The sequence below is a fragment of the Sminthopsis crassicaudata genome, chromosome 1, assembly GCF_048593235.1.
Source record: "Sminthopsis crassicaudata isolate SCR6 chromosome 1, ASM4859323v1, whole genome shotgun sequence".
NCBI classification, from domain to species: Eukaryota; Metazoa; Chordata; class Mammalia; order Dasyuromorphia; family Dasyuridae; genus Sminthopsis; species Sminthopsis crassicaudata.
In genome coordinates, this window is record NC_133617.1 from 478,995,063 (window position 1) to 479,016,955 (window position 21,893).

The following is a 21,893-nucleotide window of genomic DNA, read 5'->3' on the forward strand; positions in this document are numbered from 1 at the left end:
TCTATAAATATAACCCACATAAATAAAAATTCTTTGGACAGATCCTCATTAATTTTTAATAGTATAAAAATACTGAGAAGAAAAGTTTGAGAACCACTGCTCTATGTTACAGGCTTGCTTTTGGTTCTAATGCCCTGAAAGTAGCATTTTAAATAAAGTTATTAGTTTTTGGAAAAACAAAAACTTCCTTTTGGGATAGGACCTTGCTTAGGTTATTTGTTTTTCTGTACAGAATTTATGAGAATTTCAATTGTGGCTCCTCCAAGATCAAAAAATAATGAATTCACCAAAATTGTCATCTGTCTGCAAGGCCTTCACTGTCATTATCCATACTCACTTCTAAAATTCCTACAACTGCTCACCATGCTCACTCCTTTCCAAAGCTGAGGGGTGACAAAATGGGTACAAACATCATGCTAGGTTTTGGCTGAAAGTATAGGATATGTCAAGTCTGAAGAAAATATTTAAGGAGAACATGCTATGTTCAAATATGGCATGTAAAAAAAGGGAAGAACAGTTTTTCTTTAGCCCCAGAAAGCAGCACAAAGACCAATTACAAAAACGAAGATGCTGGCCTAATATAAGAAATATTTTCCTAATAATTTGAGCTAGATAAATGTGAAATGGGCTTTCTCAGAAGGTAGTGAGTTCTCTGACACTAAAGGACATGTGGCAGCTAGGTGTCTACTTGTCATTCTGTTTAGGAATGGTTTGGTCTAGATGACTCTGACATCCCTTCCCAAACTCTCAGATTCTATGAAATTATTCAAATCACTAATCCAAGAAAACAAAATATATCTAACGTATGTACTCAAAATTCCTCTAAAAGTGAAAAGCAATCAATCAATCCCTAAAAAAATCAATTTAATCAAGAGTTAAGAAAAAGGAAAAGTTTATAATGATTTTGTGCCTGCAGCTTGATTTCTTTTAGGTATATGCTGATTTTCACAGTTCTTAGAAAACCTGGGAACAGTGGTCCAACAGAGAAAAAGCTAAATTTAACTTTATTCAATATTCCCAAGGTGAAAAAGCTCTAGGAATGGCCCATCAAGTGATGAATTGTATTCATAAACTAAATCTGTGTATTTTCTGGAAGACAAGATTCTGGCAATTCCTAAAGTCTCTCAGAGCCTTTTCCTCTTAAACATAGCATCTGAGAGGGATCAAAAAGCACAAATGAATCCAAGATTTAATACCTAGAAACTCTCCATTATTTACTCTCTTTCCAATGAAATGCTCCTGAGACAAAGATGGGCAACTGAGTCTGACTTACCAGCATCCACTAGGCGAGGTACCTCTGAGCGGATCATACGAAGCTTCAGCCAGTCAGGAAGTAGCAGGGCTTCCTCAGATGTATCCACAAGGAAAGCAGTTGGCAAGGGCTTCTTCTCTGGGAACCATATGTCCAGTAAAGCATGGAATTCAGCATCTCCAGCTTCAAAAGAGGCCACAACAAAATAAGCATCATGGTCTAATTCAATTACAAACATTTACACTTTTATACCAGAAGTTGTCGCATGGGTCTTTTTTTTCATGATATGAATGCTTTACTTTGTTTTTAAACAATCTTGTTCATGATGGAATTTAAAAACAAATGTTAATTGAAACCATCATCTTCTACATTTTTTTTCTAGTCCAAAATGAAACCATATTTATGTCAAGGCCAGCATATAAATGATACCATATAAGTACTTGCTTATATTGATTTCAAAGACATGCCCCTATCTTCAACAAATTTATCATCTAAAATTGCCACTCTGTCTTTATTTTACTTTTTTTCACTTTGTTTCTTTTTTTAGTTTATTTATTTTTAATACACATTGTTCTATGAATTATGCTGGGGGAGAAAAATCAAAGCAAATGGGAAAAATCATTGGAGAGAAAAAAAAAAATAGAAAAAAAAAGTGAACATTAGCATTTGTTGATTTACATTCAGTCTCTTTAGTTCTTTCTCTGGTTGCAGATAGCATTTTCTGTCCAAAGTCTATTGGGATTGCTTTGGATCACCAAACTAGAAGAAGCAAGCCTTTCATAGTTGATCATTCCATATTCTTGCTGTTTTTGTGTACAATGTATTCCTGGTTCTGCTTGTTTTGCTCAGTATCAGTTCATGGAAATCTTTCCAGACCTTTCTGTAATCAGTCTGTTCAACATTTTTAATAGAACAATAACATTCTATTACCTTCATGTACCTCAACTTGTTCATCTATTCCCCAATTGATGGGCATCCACTCCTTTTCCAATTCTTTGCTACCACAAAAATTTTTGCACATGTGGGTCCTTTCTCCTTTTTTATGATTTCTTAGGATACAGACCCAGAAATGGTAGTGCTGGGTCAAAGGATATGCAGTTTGCTAGCTCTTTGGATATAGTTCCAGATTGCTCTTCAGAATGGTTGGATCATTTCACAACTTTACCAACAATGCATTAGTGTCTCAGTTTTCCCATGTCTGCTCCAACATTTATCATTTATTTCTGTTATCTTAGCCAATCAGAGGCGTGAGGTGGTACATCAGTTATTTTAATTTACATTTCTCTAATCAATAGTAATTTATGTGGCATGATTTCTTTTAGACTCTAGGCACATGATCCCATTTTGTATCTACAAATTTATTCACATAGCAAAGATCAGAGAGAAGGGGCTAGATCCACCTCTTTGGTCAATTAAGAAAAAAATCCAATGCTCAGGAGATGGTCTCCAAGGGAATTAAAATTTGTAAGTAAAAATAATAGAAGACAATGATATAAACTAAAATCAATCAAACTTCAAAAGAAATAAAATTGTTAAGTGGACATCATCAAGTTACAAATGAACTCTAGTCTTCTATGTGGGACTCAAATATTGCCTTTTAACTGTTCAGAAACGGATGTCAAGAACTCAAGGATCCTATTCTATTTCTTTTCAAGGTTCAAGTAGGAAGCAAAGCTCTAGAGATCCCAACTCACCTTGGGGAGGCCCCAGTGTCAAGAGAATGACCATGGCATGGACTACAAGTATATGCATAGTGGCTGTTTCTCCACTGGTCCATCGAAGAAAGACCTGGTCCTGGGACTCTGACTAGAGGGATAAAAAGGAAGGACAAGTGACCAAAGGAGAAGCCAGCTCACCCCCATTTTATGACTGAAGTATTAAGACGAAAGAGCAACCCCACAAGGAGGCAATTACTTACCCAGCTATACACTTCCTCCCCCTCTTTGCTCTTGCGCATTCGCCTCACATAGCGTGAGAAGATAGAGAGCAGAGCCACTAGTACTGCATCAGACTCTGCGCTGTAGGAAAGTTTTGAAAAGAGGTGGGACATGATGGTAGAGCGCTCAACAATTAGTCGGGCCACATCCTGGGGGGAGAGAGACAACTTTGCACATTCTTCTTGACAGCAACCATCTGATCTACCCCATACATGCTCATCTTCCTTTCGGTCTGACAGCAGAATTTCTCCCTCCCAGCTAGGTTTCTATTACCATAGAAAGCTTTGCCTTCTCTCTTGTATCCCTCATGGGTACTTATACATACTGAAATAAAAGTCTGATTAGCTAACAGGACAGAGCAGGGATATCATAGAGGTATAAAAAGAGTTTAATGCAGAGTTTTTTAATCTGGTACCCATGGTACTTGGTTAAAAAAAAAAAAAAAAATCCCTTAATAATTGTACCTAACCACAATTGGTTTCCTTTATAATATTGTGTATTTTGTTTTATGCATTTAAAAATATTATTCTGAAACCTCCAGAGTTTTCACTAAATTGCCAAAGGGATCTATAAGAATCTCTAGTTTATATTAACACATGGCAACTACAAATACCATCATGGAAAAGGAAAGACAAGAAGAATGAGATAAAGTTTTAAGGCTATAAATGTGACTGCCAGAACTATGAAAGTTAAATGCTGCACCAAGGACTTGAAATGAAATAACCAAGTTATAGGGACTTGCTCAAAATTACACAACCAGTTATGGCAAAGTTAATGAGAGAAAAACCTCAAGTGGTAAGGCTCTATGTCACATAAAGAAGTAGTTAGGTGCACCCAAAGGTTTGAACTACTCTCAAATGATTCAACATAATGACTTCTGAAGTCCCTTCTAACTGCAGATCTATGACCCTACAGTAATTGGCATTGATACAAAATAATCTTTTGGGATGGGATCTCATGTTTAGAATGCTCCCCACAAAGCTTACCCATTCATTCACTATACCATATGTGGTGAAGGATCTGTTTTTGTACAAGTTACCTCCCCTCACTCACTTCCCTCCTCTGGCATGTAAGGTGTCCATGAAAGCAAGGTCAGCCAGATGCAAATTCTAGCAAGTCTCTACAACACAAGCCTGACAGGTTTTGAGTAGTGAATGGGTTATGAACTTCATGCCTGATGTCCAGCACCAACCTACCTAGATCTAGAAAGGCCCATGATCAAAGTGGCCAGCTACAAGGAGATGGAGTATACACATCAATAAAATCACAGATCCTTGAAGTACAGGAGATAGTGACAATGTAGGGAAACCTATGTGACCATGCTTGCCTTGTCACCTCACAAACTGAAGATACCGCGGCTCACCTCACAGCAGTTTATCCTAATTGCAGGCAAAGTGTGTACAAGAACTAAATAACTTTTTTTGAACACTGTTATTTCCAAACATGACATGACAACAGAAAACTTCACAGACATTCACTCCTATTCTGGAACAAGACTAAATTTCACTGATGATAAAATGTTTTCAATCCCTGCTTACCAAAGCAAGATCATTGTGCTGTCCCTGTTCCTCCACTGGGGCATGCTGGGAGAGGTACACGAGGTAGGCACTAATGGTCTGTGGGTCCGTTTCCATGTGGATAGCCTAGAGCAAGAATAGGTTTCCTTGAAACCATTGGCAAAAAAAGGAACTTGATCCTACAGCTACTACTGTTCTCCCTGGTCACCACTAGCATCCCACCCTAGTTCAATACAACCTTCAAAGGGAGCTGGCATCTCTTTCCTCCCTTGATATGCCTCTGCATACTCTCACCTGCTGCAGAGCCAGAGCTGTTGTGTTTCTGACACTATCAAACAGTGGTAATCGTGGCAGATCTCTCAATAGCCACTGGTATCCCTGAAGCATTTCTGAGTCACCTGAGTCTTCTTCCATGGGATGGTCTTTCTCCTCTCCATCACGAAGCCCACCTTCTGACAACACCAAGGACAATCCCTGCAAGTGTACACATAAGAAAGTCATGCCTGAGATTCCATGAAAGTCTGATGTCTTTTGCCAGAAACAATATATTTACAACAGTTTGGATATAGCATGATTTCCAAATAGGATTCTGGAGAAACAGAAATCTGTCATAATTTTACATAGTTTATTTTTTACATACCCATAGGGGGATTTTTTAAAAGACAAAGAACAATTTTCTATCAAACTAGTAGTCTGGGATATATTTTCCTTAATAAGGACCACCAACCTTCCATCAAACTCCCAGTAAATAAAGATAATCTGGTCTATTTTGACAATCTTAAATGAAATGTTTCAGTTCTCATCTAGTGTAGGTATGCCAGACAAGTGAATTTAACGTTTTATATTTTGCCTTTCCTTTCTCATTTTAATAATGTTTTTAACTCCTATAAAAGTAAGCTTTTAATTTTTTTTTAGTATTTTTAAGACATCATTGTAAAGACTCCTACAAGACTATCAATTATGGCTAAAATTATCTGCCTAGCAAGGTATTGAATAAAAGTTTTAATATTGCTAAAGGACAGGATAACATGTTTTGAAGACCACAAAATCCTTTCCCAATTAGTATTCCAATGCGAGTTTTACCTTCATGGCTAATACCCTGGAGGCCACTTGAGAGGAACTAAGGCGACGCAGGAAGTAGTCCAGCACCTCACAGGTGGTCTGTTCATCAGCCTTAGGGCCTAGCAGCAAGTCCTGCAGGCGGCCAAGCAGCTGTCGCTGCTTCTGCTGTCTCTGCAGAGACAGGAGAGGTTGCTTCTGATGAGATTGGAGTGGAGAGACTCGGTTCAGAGCTGAGCTCCTGCCTGAGGGAGCACTGACCTGGCGTTTTTTGGCCCTCTGCTCTTTGCTCTCTCCCTCCTCCTCTTCCTCCCCTGAGGTGACATCATCGGCAGCATCATGAAGCAGGAACTCACACAGACACTGTACTGGCAACACATCCAAGGAACCTTCACTGGATTGAACCAGATCTGCTAACCAGGGCATGGATTGAGAAGAGGCCTATGGATGGAAAAGAGAAAAACATTAACTAAAAGATTTGTCTTCTCTTTGCAGAACACATACACACACTGTCAGAAAGGATATGAGGTGGTTTACAAAGTGAAACAATCTATTAAAAAGAAATGAGATTTTTTTTTCAAGTACAAGACTGAGTAATTGCCGCTAAATAGTGAAAATAGTATCAAAGCCTTTTAGTTCTTTAAGCCTCAAATCTTCCCACAAAGGCTTTCTGTGATAAATAATTCCCTACATACTTCACAAATCTATTATTTCATTAATACAAATATAGTCCATTTGTATAGTTAGTAGGTGTATAGACATAATTTATGTATTTATGTAATCATACGTGTAGCACCATTATATTTAAGAACACCAAAGTGACTCAGCTTTTACTGTTAGCACTACAGACCTTTCACATCCCTAGACTGAAAGCAAACTGCATTTGCCTTCGAAATGCCTTTGGTCCAAATTCTCCATTACCTTCTAGCTCTACTTAAAGCGATTCTTGAATATCCTTGTAGCATTTTAGCCTAACACTATCAAACCTCTTTTTACTCACCTGTCTTTGAATGATGTCAAGGAGAAAGTCTGGGTTTCTGCTCCTACACAGGAGATGACCAAGGCGGAGGGACTGATTAAGTCCTTTCACTTGCTCCAAGATGTGAGGAGGGGGTCTTCGTGGGGAGCCCCTACAAGAGAAAAGGTGAATTAACAAACTTTTGCACAATTACAAACCACTATGCCATATTTCGCAATATGGGATAAAACAAGCCACCCATATGCTAAATGATCTTCTCTTCTTCTTTTGTACTTTTTTTTTTCCTAAAAAAATTATTTGTAATACGGAATGATTCTCTGGAAGAGCAAAAGATATATAGGAAATGATAAATGCAAAATATATCAATAAAGCTCTGTTAAAAAGGGGGAAGCTGGGGGGAAACAATCCATCTAGAGTAAAGGAAAGGGCATCTGGATAGAGATAGTAGAGATCCACAGCTCATTCATGTAATCAGACCTAAAATTTCAGATATGCACTTAAATGGTAGGAGAGAAGGCAGTGAGCACCCTAGAAGTGGGGAAAGGTAGGAAGCAAAAGGATTTCTTATGAAGACTCGGGAAAACTACCCCAGATAGAATGCCTTACTGGGGATCCAAGCTGGTAAGCTGAGACAAAAGGAGGCTGCTGCTCTCAGTGATTGTTTGCTTGGTGGATGCAGCTGCTAGATGTCCCTCAAATGCCAGGATTTCCTGCTTTTCCCGCTGGGAAATCTGGAGTTCTCGATTAATCATCTCAGTCCGGGTCTCCTCATCCGTCAAGGTACAAGGAGGATACGAGTAATTACTAGGGACCAAATGAGAAGAAACTTGTTATCATACCCTGTGTCAAATGATAAGTCCCATTAGACAGCACTGAAGGTCAAAAAGGGTCAAAACTCATAATGATACCACTTTCTTGGCCACAGCTTGAGCTGTCATCATAGAAGCCCCTACAGAGCTATGAAAACACTAACAAAAGCTAAATCTTTTCTAAGATTTTTCAACTTCAAAAAACTTACTATTATCACCACTACTGGTTCAATAATGTCATTCAAGAATACTTCATTAAACTTCTGTGTGTCTTTCCCCATAATTAATACCAAGTTAAAAGGGAGAAAAGAAAATAGAGTACAAAGAGGACTTCTGAATTTGAAAACTCATGATTTACACCATGAATTTTTCTTAACATGGGAGCCTATGAACTTTTCAAAACTTCAATATGATCAGTTCCCTTTGTAAATCTATGTGTTTTAATTTCAAAACATTATTCTGAGAAGGGGTCCATGGGTTTTACCAGACTGCCAATGGGTCCATGATACCAAAAAAAGGTTAATCTTGATCTAGTATAAACTACAGAGGGGAAAAACTTACTTTGTCATCACCATTTCCATCAGCATCTTCAAAGTAGGATATTCTTCCCAAGCTGCCAAACCTAAAGGATAAATACACAGCAATAAGGAGCAGGCAGGTGAAGCACTAGACCAGGTTGTTTTTTAACGGTGTTTATCCATAAAATCAACTAACAGGCATCTGTCAATGCTCAAAAAGTGAGGTCAGGCCTCCATACATTCAATAATTTGGTTTCAGTTTTTCACCTAGTCCTCACTCCTCAGAGATAATCCCCCAAAAGTTAGACTGTAATCCACATTCTACACTGGCACTTAAAATCACCACATTCCAAGAAGTGCTTTTTGTACCATAAAAAGTAGTAAGTATGCTTACCAATATTTTCAGGATTAAATGCAGCTACTACAAGCAGGAGAGGCCATGCCTTCCAGTAAAGGGTTGAAATAGCAAGATTTGGGGGCTTGTATCTAAAATAACAGTGGAGAGTAGCAATCAGAATATATAGCTGCTCTGAAAATAAATACAAAATTTAGCACATAGTCAGATAGGCCATAGCAAAAAGAGGCAACCTGGGACCTTGAAGAGAAAACTACTAATGTTCCCACAGTCTTATGCTGGACTCTGAAACAGTGATTTTAGATATGTACTTTTTTTTTTTGCTCTTATCATTTCCTGGAATGGGCAGCTAGGTGGAACAGTGAATAGGGTGCTGAGCCTCGCGTCAGAAAGACTCATCTTCCTAAGTTCAAATCTAGCTTCAGACACCTGCTATGAGACCCTGGGCAAGTCACTTCACCCTTTTTGCCTCAATTTCATTCTGTAAAATGAACTGGAGAAAGAAATGGCAAACCACTCCTGTATCTTTGCCAAGAAAACCCCAAACTGGGTCATGAAGTCAGATACAATTGAAAACAATTGAACAACATTCAAGAAATGCTACAAAGAATACTTTATTTTTATATTTTGAATTCATTACTTGCAAAATGGGTTCGTAGACCAGTGCTAAAAATTGCTGGCTTCACTCAGTCTAATTTTTACCCTTTATCTATTTATCAAATTTGATCAACATTCACTACAAATTTTAGAAGATCAATAAATATTTGAGTCAATAAATAGAATTTTAGTCATATTTTAATAGTTTTTTGTAGAATATCATATTTGGGCAAAATTATTGTTTAAAGTTTTTTAGTGGAACACAAACATAAAATTGTCCATTTGAATTACTGAATGAAGTCAGACTACTTCCACAGATATCTTCTTTTGAAGAACAATCTAAAAGGATTGTTCTTAATTAAAATATATGAAAACTGAAGTACTTTATGTCACATAATACACACGAAAATTGATGTATGCTAAGAAGTAAATAAAACACACACACTATAAATACGAAGTAATACAAAGGTCCTGTGACTTTTGCAAAAGATGTCACTGACCACCTACTCCTTTTATGTTCCATTTTCTAAGAAGCAAGTACTCCTGGGAGAGAAGGTTATGCTTGCCAGATATAAAGATACATATTCTACTTTAAAAATGTTCACCTTGGCACTTCTTGTTCAAAGTCCTGACATCTAAAGCATCTGTCTAATCTTTCACTTTTTGTATTTTTTGAAAGTCAGATATAAATTGATATTCAAACACATTGTTCTCTTGGGACATAAGGCCACATCTAATTTTAATATTTCAAGCAAACAATGTTTCTGAATTAAAATAGGTCATGAAATCTTAAGTGAACTTACAAATAGATAACTTAAAGCATTGTCAGACATTGACATGTAGGTTTTTTTCCTTTCCTTTTTTAGTTCTATAAGCAGGGAGAAGGTGAAAAGGACTGGTTTTAGGTAATTATGATGCTTTTTTAGTAACATCATCTTATGTTATTATATAACAATTTCATGTAAAATAAATACCTCTTTTATTATAATAAAAAAAAAAAAAGAAGAAAGAAAAAAATGTTCAGCTTGGAGGCTGACCTCTGACCTTACCCAGGAGGGAGCTGGATATTCTCTGGATGATGGTATGTGCACAAGTTCAAAACAGCATCAATCAGCTGAATCCTCTCTACCCTTAGGACTTCCACATCTGAGAAGAAAAGAAAACCCTATTCAAATATATGTAATAAGCATTATTAATTGCTTTGAAATCCTACACCTTATAGTCTGAGATAAGAGTTTGTTGGAATCTGACAATAAGTAACACCCCCAGAGTAAAACTTCCTAGCAAATAAAAAGGGCTAGATAAAAGGTTTGGACATTTACACCTAACCCTTTTCAAAAGAGACAAGTAAAAAATTAAACAGAACTATTGTGGGGGAGACCAATGTCTAGAATGATGACTAAAACTGTGGGGTAAAAAAGACAAATGTCAAGTAGGGGGTCAGCTTTATTGATAAGTCAAAAGAAGCAGCCTTGTGAGAGTCCTAAGAAAACCTTACCGTCTGCCTGCACTGCTGCAGCCCGCTTCACCAAGTGGTCAGCAAGCTCCATGGCATCAGCAGGGCCCAGAGGGAGCTCCCTGGACAGCCCAATCACAAGGATACGCATCAATGTGTCCTCTAAGATGGGAACCTCTGAACAGAGGCGGAGGAAAAAACTGAAATTGGAGAAGGAAGAGGTCACTGCTGTTTTAGTTTAATTTTCAAACCAGTGGGAACTACTGCCCAAAGCCAAAGAGATAATGGTAATTATCGCCATTTGGGGAATTCCCCCAAATCCTAGGACGCTATCTTCATAAGGCTTGCATTTTTTAATAGAATCATTATGAAAATTTGTTTAATTAAGCATAGCTGTAATAAGGGATTTTTTTTTTCTTTTTTCTTAGGGTAGGGATGGGGGGTGTAAAAGAAGAAAAAAATGCTTAAGTGAAAAAAAAAATTTTAAGAGCATATATATATATATTTTTAAAGAACTTAAGTTGAGAATTCCAGTTAGAATCAAAGAGTTCTAAAAACTGTTCAAGTGAAATCTACATTCCACAGCTGTCCCACAGATTGTCTTAAGCTAGAAAAAACAAAGTAAAACTTACTTGCGGTCACTTTCTGGAGGCCAATTGTCCCATTTGTAGTAAGTTTCTGGCTGTTCTGTAAACAGCACTTTGTGGAGGCTGCACAGAGAAGGAAATAAAGAAATTCAACATATAAGAAACTATCATTACAGGCCATTTCCTAAGTTTTAGAGCTCTATCAACACTGGCAGAAATAGATAGCTGACTAAGGACTCAGGAAGACCCAGGTTCAAGACCCCACTTCTGGATATGAAGAATCATTTAACCTCTGTCTTATGTAGTTCTCCAGGACTGTAAACTGAAGAGCAAATGCTGACCTGCATTGGTGGTACCAAGAAGTTAACATTAATATAGTACTTTAAGATGGAAAATACTCTCTTTTGAGCTTTACAAAAACCTTAGGAGGCAGATGGAATTATCATCTCTATTTTACAGATGAGTAAACTGAGATTGAAAGAGGTGAATTGCCTGGAGTCCCATAGTTAGTGTCTACAGCAAGATTTAAACACAGCTCTTCCACACTCCAGATCTAGTGCTCTATACATTGAGCCACCAGCTGTCCCAGGGCCAGTTTCATTACACATCCCAAAATGGAATGAAGAACTCTATCCTAAAGATTTCAGAAGACTTTTCAGTTTACTATGAAGCCTTTAACAAGAATCTCCTCAAGGGTAGGAAGATGCTCTGGAGCTTCTCATAGTCAGTCCCTAATAGTGCCACCCCAAAATGATAACTACTGACAAGTAATTGATATCTAAGCTTCATTTGATATCAGTGTCATAAAACACAATTCCAAACAAGACACAGAACATTCCCTTTGAAACTGAAAAAAAGAGCTACATGAGCCTCCCACTGATAGTGATAGTATTGTCATTTAGTTTGAAAGGACCATTTAACTTTATTTTCACTAGTAGTTCCTAAATGGAAGCAATCAATGAAGAGTGTTCTCTCAATGGTCACCCCTCCACTTGCTCCTGCTGCTCTAATTTGAACCTCCCATCATAGGCTACAAATTGCTGATAAGAAGACACAATCTACAAAAAGAAGGCCTAAGGCAGGTGGTTGTTTTTGTTTTCCAAAGGCAATTGTTGAAAGAAAATCATCAGAGACTCATACCAATGTACATAGTCTTTGGGAGCCAGTTTGCTGATAGAAGGGACAACAGTGTGGAGCCACCAAACAGCATCACGCTGAATTGCAGCTATCTGGTTCTGGAATGATCGTAACACTTCTAGATCTGAAAAAGACAAATAAATATTCAAATGCAACTCCACATTAGCTTAAAAGGGGAGAGAGCAATATATGGTTATTTACTTTAACTTTGCAAACATTTATTAAGTAACCACAGTGAACAGGGCATTGTTCTAGTGTCTGGGGGAGAAGTAACTTTGAATAAAACAGCTCACGCCTTCATGGAGATTAGTCTAATGGGGCATATAATATATAAATGCATCTAGACTGATATAAGATGTGACTTCGTACATTATATGAAGTCTGACTGGGGAAAATCATGACCAACTCTGATCATGAAATTAGTAAAGTCCAAAAACCATTAAGGAATGAGGCTTCATGAAGCTAGCAGTTATACATCAAACCAAGATGCTGGTTTGGAAGAGCACCTCCAATTACTGAATATGAACTAATGTAGATACTTATCCAAGTAAGCTCTAAATGCAAAAAAAATAAAAAAAAATAAAATAAAATAAAATAAAAATGCAAGCTCAGCCTTTGCTCTATTAACATTCCTTGTATTAAGACAAAGCATAGTGAATAGAGAGTAAGACTCAGAGCCAAAAAGACCTGAGTTCAAGTTCTGTCTTGACACATACTAGCTGTAAGTCATTTAACCTCATTACAGTGAGTGTACTAGGCAACTTATCTCTAAAACTATACACTAAGGAGGTGCTAACCTCCATTGGTAGAGGGAATTTCTTTAAGAGCAGTCTTTAAACCAATTAATATTATCTCTCTACGTTAAAAATAAAGTAGACTGATCTTTCTAGGCCTTCTCTACTTAAAATATTACACTGCCAAAGATGAAAGAGGATCAGATATAAAAACTGACATGATAATTACTATAACCTACATAGAATCAGTGTTTTACTTTAGTGCTTAGTTTCAACATAACATTAATCACCCAACAGGTCTTTTTCTAGAGCCTTTATAAGTAATTCTCAAGAGGAAAAAAACCCACAGATCCAAGTCACTACTATAAATGTTACCATCAGCCAAATAGGTCATAACACCTCTCTCTATCCCTATATTAAAATTACAGAAGATCACTATTGCTGAGCCTCCATTTGCTCATTCATGAAAATGAAAGAACCAGACTAAGATCAGTGTTATCAACTCTTATAGCAACAGGATCTCTATGGGCAGCACAATAATTTAGAAAAGCACAAATTAACCTTATCTATGTCTTGCTGTGTTTTTATTTTTCCAAACATTTCTCAATAACATTTGCACATTTAGTTCAGCCTCCCTGGCAGCCTAAGGCCAAACAGATAGTCTGGACATCTCTGGACTAGAGAGCCTTTGAGGCCCCTGCAAATTCAAACTTTCCATGATCCAAAGATTAAAATAATAGCATCAAATTTTAAACAACTAAAATCTATGAATAATCAAATAACACATTTCTCCTTAAAGCTACTATTAGAATCAATAGCCAAACTGATTGAGATGTCATCCACACCCTTTCCATTTGTCTCCTAAACTCCACTGAAGTACTCACAAAGAACGCAATGACCAAAACAGGAACAGTAAAAGAAACCAAGAAAATAATTTCCCAATTAGCCAGCCAGCCCCTGAATCCAAAGCTGAAATGCTTATGTTAACACTTAATTATATTGATAGAAATAAAAAAAGAGAAATCTTCTTCCTTGCTGTTTTTAGCACTCTTCTCTACAAGGCCCCACAATGTTCCCTCAGCTGACTACTTAAAGGTGGGGAGGGGTTTTGGAGGCTTTCCACACACCTCAGTCTCTTGCCACTGCCACTCTTAAACTTCCCATCACCCATTCTTGTCATCAGCCTTGTTTCCAAAAGAAGTCAGTTCTCCAGGACTTACTTTTCTTTTCTCCTTTATCCCATGCAATCCCAGCCTCCTTCACTTGGGCAGTTATGCCCAACATCATGGATACAGCCAGCAGGTCAGTTATGTGGATAACAAAGCGCTCCTAAAACCAAAATATGACTCAGATCAGAAGAGTCTAATATTTTACTTTCCAATACTTTCTCTACATGCTTAACTTGTTAAGATGATATGGCAAGAAATAATCAAGAAATGTATCTACAAGGAGAGAGGTCACATGATAGGATAAATTCCTGAGTTAGGCAAGGGAAGATTGATTTAAATAGTAGAGAAATATATACGTAAAATGAGGGGGGAAATATATTGCATGAATCAAATAAATGAAAGTTGCAGAAGAATTCCAATGCCACCAGGAAAATGAGAAGCCTGTTCCTCATTCAAATTTCACCAAGAAGCTGACTAAAAAAATCAGAATGTACATGAAATGTAGTATTCAATCATAGAAGGTTCCGAGATATAAATACCTTGAATTCCATTTCTAGATATTGTGGTTCCTTGCGTTCCTGCATAAGCCCCAGGCAAAATGCCTGGAAATTAATCTCATGCTTGGTCTGTTTGATTATCTCTCGAAGCAGGGCCCGGGAAGCTCTCAGGTAATCATCTTTATTAGTCAACAAATCCTGGAACACCATTGCTAGGAACTACAACCAAAATTATCAACAAAGTAAAGGTCCTGTTAAAATCATACATAATCTAATGTCTTTAAAAGTCAAGTATTAAATCTATGGCAGTAAAATGCAGAAGGTTCCAAATAGTCTATACTCTACTTAAAATATTAACACTGCCAAAGATGAAAGAGGATCATATATGAAAACTGACATGATAATCACTACAATAATCTACACAGAATCAGTGCTTTACTTTAGTGCTTTGTTTCAACATAACATTAATCATCCAACAGGTCTTTTTCTAGAGCCTTTATAAGTAATTCTCAAGAGGGAAAAAACCACAGATCCAAGTCATTACTATAAATGTTACCATCAGCCAAATAGGTCATAACACCAAAAATCAAATGTCAGGGCTCTGGAAATTAATCTAGCCTGAGATGATATAACTAATTATCTTGCCGTATTTAATTATTGACAGTTTATTAATTAGTTTAAAGATTCTGCTCTTAATTACAAGCTGGATCTCCTGTAGGCTGCTACTTGCTACATCTGAAATGAAAATGACCTACAATCAACCATCAAGGAAAGCTATCGAAGAGCACCTTTGGGGCCAGCTCTGAACTATGCTGCAGCACAGTATACAAGATCTGCATGTTGTTTGGGTTTCTTGCATTTGAGAGTTCATTGAAAATCACAAACTTGACTGTAGTGCCCAGATTATCCCTGTGGGCATTTAGTAGTTCCCTGGAAACAAAACCAAAGACCAAAGTAAATGATTACTAGGAACATGTTACTAGGACAAAATTTTACTTCTCTATATTTACATGCTCTTCTCAAGGTTCTTACCTGACACAGAGCATGTAGTGGTTGAGGAGGACTTTGGGTTTGAGCCGGATTTTGATAAGGCTGGAAATGACCTCCATGTCCTCTGAACCGTGAGTGCCACAGTTCATGCAAACAGACATCAATAGGTCCTGGGCTGGCCTGGTCAACTACAGAGATGAGAGATGAGTAATAATATTGAAGGACACACTGACTTTTCTGGGTCGACATACAGATCCTCATGTACGTGAAGACTATGCTGGACTCCAAAGGAAATTCCTTCCCTTGAGCCAAAGAAACTGCTCACCTTAGGGTTCTGCAGCCACATCTCCAGCCTTTGCACAGCCATTAGCCGCACTTCTTTGTAGCCACAGGTTGCAGTTAGGAGCCGCAGGAGATTCCGAGAGACATTGTCCATAGGCTGTCGACGGTTCAATTGGTCCCGAAGCATGTCAAGGACATACTCTTCCACACTCTCGGCAAGGTCTTCATACCTGAGGAAGAAGAGAGAAGGAAATCCTGTCAACTCAAGTCTAACTCTTCCTATCTTCCAATCAAGTAAGGAAAGGTCTCTGATTCACAGACTCTTAATGCTCAATTAAGAGTAGCTTAACCAAACAGAGAAATAAATGTTCCTTATTCTCAGAAGGAGTGGTCAAGCCCTCCCCTGATCTGTACCATTTTGGTCTCTATTCCTGATTCACAGGCAGCAATCGTGATCAACCTCCACATACCTGGGCATGAGCTGTCCCTCTTGCTCTGGGCTCAACTTCTCCTCTGCAATCAGCAGTTCAGTCTGACTGTCTTCTTCCTCAGTAAGGGATGGATGAGGACTGTTACCTAAATAGACACGGATTCTTATGATACAAACTTCCTTCACCTTTAATTCTGAGGCACCCTCAGCACCTAGATCACACGGCACTTTCTATAAAAAGAAGTTTGTGGCCTCTTTCTTTGGCCCCTACTGTGTGTCAGATATAGAGATAGATAGATATATAGCTGGGTACATATTAAGTGCTAGAAATTCAAAACTAAAGATACAGGACTTGCCCTTAAAGAATATATCTTCTACTAGAGAAATATACCTTCTACATGATGGGAGGCTACATGTGCACAAAAAGTATGCTATCCCACTTTTTTTACTTTTACTTTTCTTGGTTTTTGTTTTTTTTTTGATCTGCACTTTTTTTTGACAACATAAATACAGAAATATGTTTTGCATGACTGCATGTATATACTCTATATCAAATTGCTTGCCTTCTCAAGGAAGCAAGAGAATTTGGAACTCAAAATTGAAATATATATATACATATATATATATAAATATTTACATATAATTAGAAAAAATATTTCTTAAAATAAGAAAAAAGTATGCTACCTGGGACAGGGACAAAGGAGAGCTTTAGACAAAGTTCTATACAAAAAAACTAAGCAGAAAGAAAAGTACTTTATGATCAAAGGGAAGGGAGGAGAGAGTTTTGAGATGTAGGAAAGGAGTACATCAGTGAAGGAATGATTTATGGAGGTGGATAACTGAACTGAACCTTAAAGAATTGAGAATTATCAAACCAAGTTAGAGGTGATGAAGTGCTTCTATACAATCACTAACTTTCACTCTCTTAGTAATTTTAGTCTCTTCTGGCACCTTACCAGCACTGAGGTCTCCTCCACTGCGCCCCATCTCTCCTTGTAACAACATGCTTTTGGGAGGCATCTTGGTGTTAAATGCTGTCTGGATATTATCAACAAAAGTCTTGCAGTGAGGGCTATCCACCCAGATCCGCTCCCCTAGGGAATCTTCAATGTAAACCTGGATAGGATGGCAAGACCAGAAAAATAATCAGATTGAAGAGAGAACACTTTTAATTTGCTCCATATCATTTAAGTATTCTCCTGAATTTCTCTTTTGTTTTAGGAGTAAAGGCAGAACCAACCAAGATTTCTGCTAGATGCTGGGGAAACAGAGGAGGGAGGGATAGAGGAAGCAGTTCCTATCCTCATTCATGGAGCTCACAATCTGACAAGAGGATCTGATTCAAATGTCACTGTACAAGAACTATTGAGAACAATCTAAAAACAGTGCAGCAGTGTGGTATAATGGAAGACTGCAGAGTGTGAAGTCAGAGGACCTGAGTTTGAGTTCCACCTCTACAACTTAACATTGTGTGACCAGAGGTAAGACACTTAAAACTCTTCAGCCATTTTCCTCATCTATAAGATGGAAAATGAGGAAGCTGCTTTAACTGAACACCTTTCAGATTCAATGCTATGGAAAGTACAAGTGCTGTGTGAGATTCAATCATTACTAATAAGGAAATCGAAGTCTGATTTCCTAAAATGAAGTGGCATTTAAGATGGACATCAATAAGCATAAAAGATGGCATTCTAGGCCAGGGGTTCTCAAACTACGGCCCGTAGGCCAAATGTGGCCTGCTGAGGACATTTATGCGGCCTGCCAGGTTATGGCAAACGGGTTGAGGGACAGAAACAGAGTTTGAGTTTTTGTTTTTACTATAGTCCGGCCCTCCAACAGTCTGAGGGACAGTGAACTGGCTCCCTATTTAAAAAGTTTGAGGACCACTATTCTAGGCATAGAGAATAGTATCAATAAATGCAAAGAAATGAAAAAATTCTGAATATATATATAAGAAGCAAGTAGAAATTCAGTTTGTCCAGAGCACAGTGGATGTGTAAGGGACCAGTGTGAAAGGATAGCAAATGTCTAGGTTCTATTTTTAGGACAGGTCATCTTGGGGAAAAGTGGGGAAGGGGTCCCTTTTACTGCAGATCTTCAAGTGGAGGCCAGATAACCACTTGTCAGGTGGGTTAAAAGAGGGATTTATTTATTTTCAGATATTGGTTGGACTTGACAATCTCTAAACTCCTTTCTAATTTTCTGACTATATGATGAGGATGTAAAAGGCCTTGAATGGCAGACTAAGAAAGCCAAACTTTATTCAATTGTCAACAGGGAATCATGAAGGACTGTTTAGAAAGGATTAGATCCGTGCATAAGGAATATTTAATATGGAAATAATGTGAATGACAAAGTGAAATGAGAAGGGACTAGGAAGTAGAAAAACCAGTTTGGAGACTATTGTAGCAGTTGAAGCAGATAGTAATGAGGTCCATGTCTAATGCAGTAGCAATGTTCAAAATAAAAAGGAAGGAATGTGAAAGACATCTGTGGGGCAGATCAAATAGAACTTGGTAACTGATTGAATCTGAAAGATGAGGAAAGATAAAAAGGGGAAAGGAGCAGGGAATAAACTTTTATATAGTGCCTACAATGTGCCAAGAGTCTATACAAAAAGTATCTCATTTGATCCTCACAAGTACCCAGAAGATACTGTTCATTATCCTATTCTTACATTTGAGGAAACTGAAGCAATCACAAGTTAAGTGATTTGTCTAGGGTCACACAGCTAGCAAGCATCTGAAGCAAAGTTAAAGCCAAAGATTCAAACATATGAAAATGGGTGAATGCTGGGTCCAATGACAGAAATAGGGAAGTCAAGAGGAAAACTTAATTTTGGAGGAAAGATGATAAATTGGTTTTAGTCCCAAAGAGTTTGAGATACTACTGAACATCAGCAGCATCTTATAGTGGTTAGTGTCAGACTTAAGAGTTAAGAAGACCTGAGTTGATACTGCTTCTGATAATAGGCAGGTCATTTAATCTGAGTTTCAAATGCTAAATTATAAAATGAGGAGACTGGACTAAATGCCTTCTAAGATCCCTTCCAATTTCTAAATCTGTGATCCTATGATTAAAGTATAGATGTACTGCAGGCCATTGGAAATCTAAGTGTCCAAACACAAAGAAAATTCAGGGCTGGAGGCAGAGATTTAGGAGTTATATGTACAGAAATGACAGTTGAAGCACTAAGGGTGGATAAATAGAATGTAAGCTCTCTAAGGATAAAGTATGTTTTATCTCATTTGTAGATATTCAACAAATACTTAGTGAAATTAAAGAAACAAGGACAATTTAACTCAATGAAGTGAAGTAGAAAGGTAGCTCTTTAGAAACATAGTGATTAGCCTATTATCTGTCTTGGAGTCCTAATATGTCACTCTTCCTTCACCTTAGATAATCCCTTCATCACCTTATACAATAATTTCAAATTACCTTGACAAAGATCTCAGGCCAGTTCTCATCCTCTTCATATGCAGCCATGAGTAGGTTACAAGCTAACACAGAAACCAGGCTGTTTCCTTTGGCTTTGAAGTTAATGGAAGCATCACGACGAAGAAGACTGCACAATGCCTGGAAGAGATCACCCAGAAATCAAACCTTATACATCACAACAAAGGGGAATAATTGTTAAGAGCCAATGTGGGAAATTCTCATTTATCTTGTGCTTTTATATAGCCATTAACATATACCATAATCAATGTGGACTTCAATCAAAGAATAAGACAGGGATTCTCTGAGGACAAAAGTGAGAACTAGAGTTCTCATTAAACTCCATTAAACAGTTTACCACATCTCTTACCTCAATAACTCCCTCTGTGGCAAATATATTGGGTTTGATTTTTGCCAAGTACATCAGGCTCAAGTACAGTGTGGTATCTGGTTTGGCTCGGGTCATTTTAAGTTGTTTCACAGCTCCACACAGTACGCCCTCAATTCTGTCATCATTTCCCTCAGACTCTGAAGCTTCAATCTCATCCAGCAGGACTGTGGGCAGAACTGTCAAAAGCAACCGTGTACTAAGTCAAAGTGAGAAAGCAAAACCAGACACAAAGCTGACTATTTCTTTGGCTATTACTATTTCTCAAGTGATTCTAACTCAAAATTAACTATTTTTAGCATCTTGGTGAAAATCCACATGACTTTGCCATCAAGAACCAAGAAACTACTTAGCATTTAAAAGCACTTTCACATTTTTATACATTGTCTCATTTGGGTCCTCATTACTCTGGTATTTCTCAGTGTAATTTAAAGCAGGGAAGACAGACATGGGGGGGAGGGGTGCTAACCAATAACAATATATCATATCTATATAATATTTTTAACTCTCCCATCGATTGCCTTATTTGCTGTTATATATTATTTGCTTATCATGGCATTAAAAGTCCTTCATGAACCAGTTTCCTTTTATTTTGCAGTACACCTACTCATACATTCTGTCCTAGCCAAATAGGATTATAAACATTCCTCAAACCCCAAATGAACTATTTCTCTTTTCTCAGAATTCTAGTCTTAAAGGGATTCAAAACTCTCAAGTCAGATATGTCACCTCTTCCATGGAGCCTTCCCTGATCCCCTGCAGTTGTTAGCATTCTTTCCCCTCTCAATTCACTATATTTCTACTTATTTGTATATATACTTGTATAAGTACAAGATTCTATACATGTTACATCCAGAGTAAAAAGGGTGACCTCCTTGAGAACAGGGACTGTTTCATTTCTTTCCCTGTAGCTCCAGTGACACGCTCACAGGGCTTGATAAAAATGTTAAATTGGATCAAAGCCACATATTTGTAAAGCTCTGTAAAGTTTACAAAACCTTTTTTCATAAACACGATATCACTTATTCCTTCCATAAAAACCTAATAAGATGAAGAAATGTTTTGTGAAACTGAGGATCAACAGGAATAAATGAATGATCCAAAGTCACACAGAAAGTGAGAGGGTTTCAAGGCTAGGAGTCAGGTCTACTAACACAGAATCCAATGTTCTTTTCACCTAAAAGCTACTAAGAAAAGCAGCTGCATAAAGGAACAAAAAACATTGCTGACTGGGGCCATTGTTCTTCATAATCTTAAATGGATCTTCATCAATGCATTTAATCCTTTTCTTCCCCTTTAACACCCTAGAAGATACCCTGTAGTGACTGTTTCTAACAATTTCTTCAAAATTCCAACCCTTTTTACCATCTCTTCTCTCAAGTTTGTAAAAAAGGTGAAATTGAGGAACTCTTCATAGGAGACTGTTATTTTCTCAGTTTAGCAAGAGATAAGACTCCCTTAAGTCCTCACTCATTCATTTTTCCTTCATTCCAAGCTCAAGAGGATGAAGTGGCCTTCCTATATGCCAAGGTCAATCCTTCCACCTAGGCTCTTAATCCCATCTCATTCTCCAAGACTGTTGCTTGGTCCACTGATTTCTCTCATATTTAGTTTTCCCCTCGGTACTGACTTCTTGCAAGCCTCCAATCCCCTCATTTTACAGATGAGAAAACTAGGCCTGAGGAAAACAAGGCTGTCACAATCTGTTTCTAGCTTATCTTTCCAGAATTACTTCACACTTCAGAATTCTTCATGCCATCTCCTG

General features: G+C 37.7%; 1 protein-coding gene across 3 annotated transcripts in view; it reads right to left on the reverse strand.

Annotated features, from left to right (window-relative positions):
- Window positions 1–21,893, reverse strand: part of INTS1 (integrator complex subunit 1) — a 45,735-nt gene that overhangs the window by 21,102 nt on the left and 2,740 nt on the right. For 2 of the 3 annotated variants that reach the window (XM_074281129.1, XM_074281131.1), the window contains exons 4-26: window positions 20,111–20,307; window positions 19,744–19,881; window positions 17,262–17,421; window positions 16,346–16,451; window positions 15,919–16,105; window positions 15,636–15,781; window positions 15,392–15,533; window positions 14,646–14,822; window positions 14,158–14,266; window positions 12,207–12,327; window positions 11,112–11,189; window positions 10,522–10,679; window positions 10,073–10,169; window positions 8,466–8,557; window positions 8,115–8,175; window positions 7,351–7,548; window positions 6,766–6,895; window positions 5,790–6,206; window positions 5,001–5,180; window positions 4,728–4,832; window positions 3,171–3,338; window positions 2,947–3,058; window positions 1,274–1,435 (exon numbers count right to left, since the gene is read on the reverse strand). In XM_074281129.1, the coding sequence (XP_074137230.1) occupies window positions 1,274–1,435; window positions 2,947–3,058; window positions 3,171–3,338; window positions 4,728–4,832; window positions 5,001–5,180; window positions 5,790–6,206; window positions 6,766–6,895; window positions 7,351–7,548; window positions 8,115–8,175; window positions 8,466–8,557; window positions 10,073–10,169; window positions 10,522–10,679; window positions 11,112–11,189; window positions 12,207–12,327; window positions 14,158–14,266; window positions 14,646–14,822; window positions 15,392–15,533; window positions 15,636–15,781; window positions 15,919–16,105; window positions 16,346–16,451; window positions 17,262–17,421; window positions 19,744–19,881; window positions 20,111–20,307 (3,441 nt within the window). The remainder of the gene's footprint in view (window positions 1–1,273; window positions 1,436–2,946; window positions 3,059–3,170; window positions 3,339–4,727; window positions 4,833–5,000; window positions 5,181–5,789; window positions 6,207–6,765; window positions 6,896–7,350; window positions 7,549–8,114; window positions 8,176–8,465; window positions 8,558–10,072; window positions 10,170–10,521; window positions 10,680–11,111; window positions 11,190–12,206; window positions 12,328–14,157; window positions 14,267–14,645; window positions 14,823–15,391; window positions 15,534–15,635; window positions 15,782–15,918; window positions 16,106–16,345; window positions 16,452–17,261; window positions 17,422–19,743; window positions 19,882–20,110; window positions 20,308–21,893) is intronic. The other variant, XM_074281130.1, reaches the window with a different exon arrangement.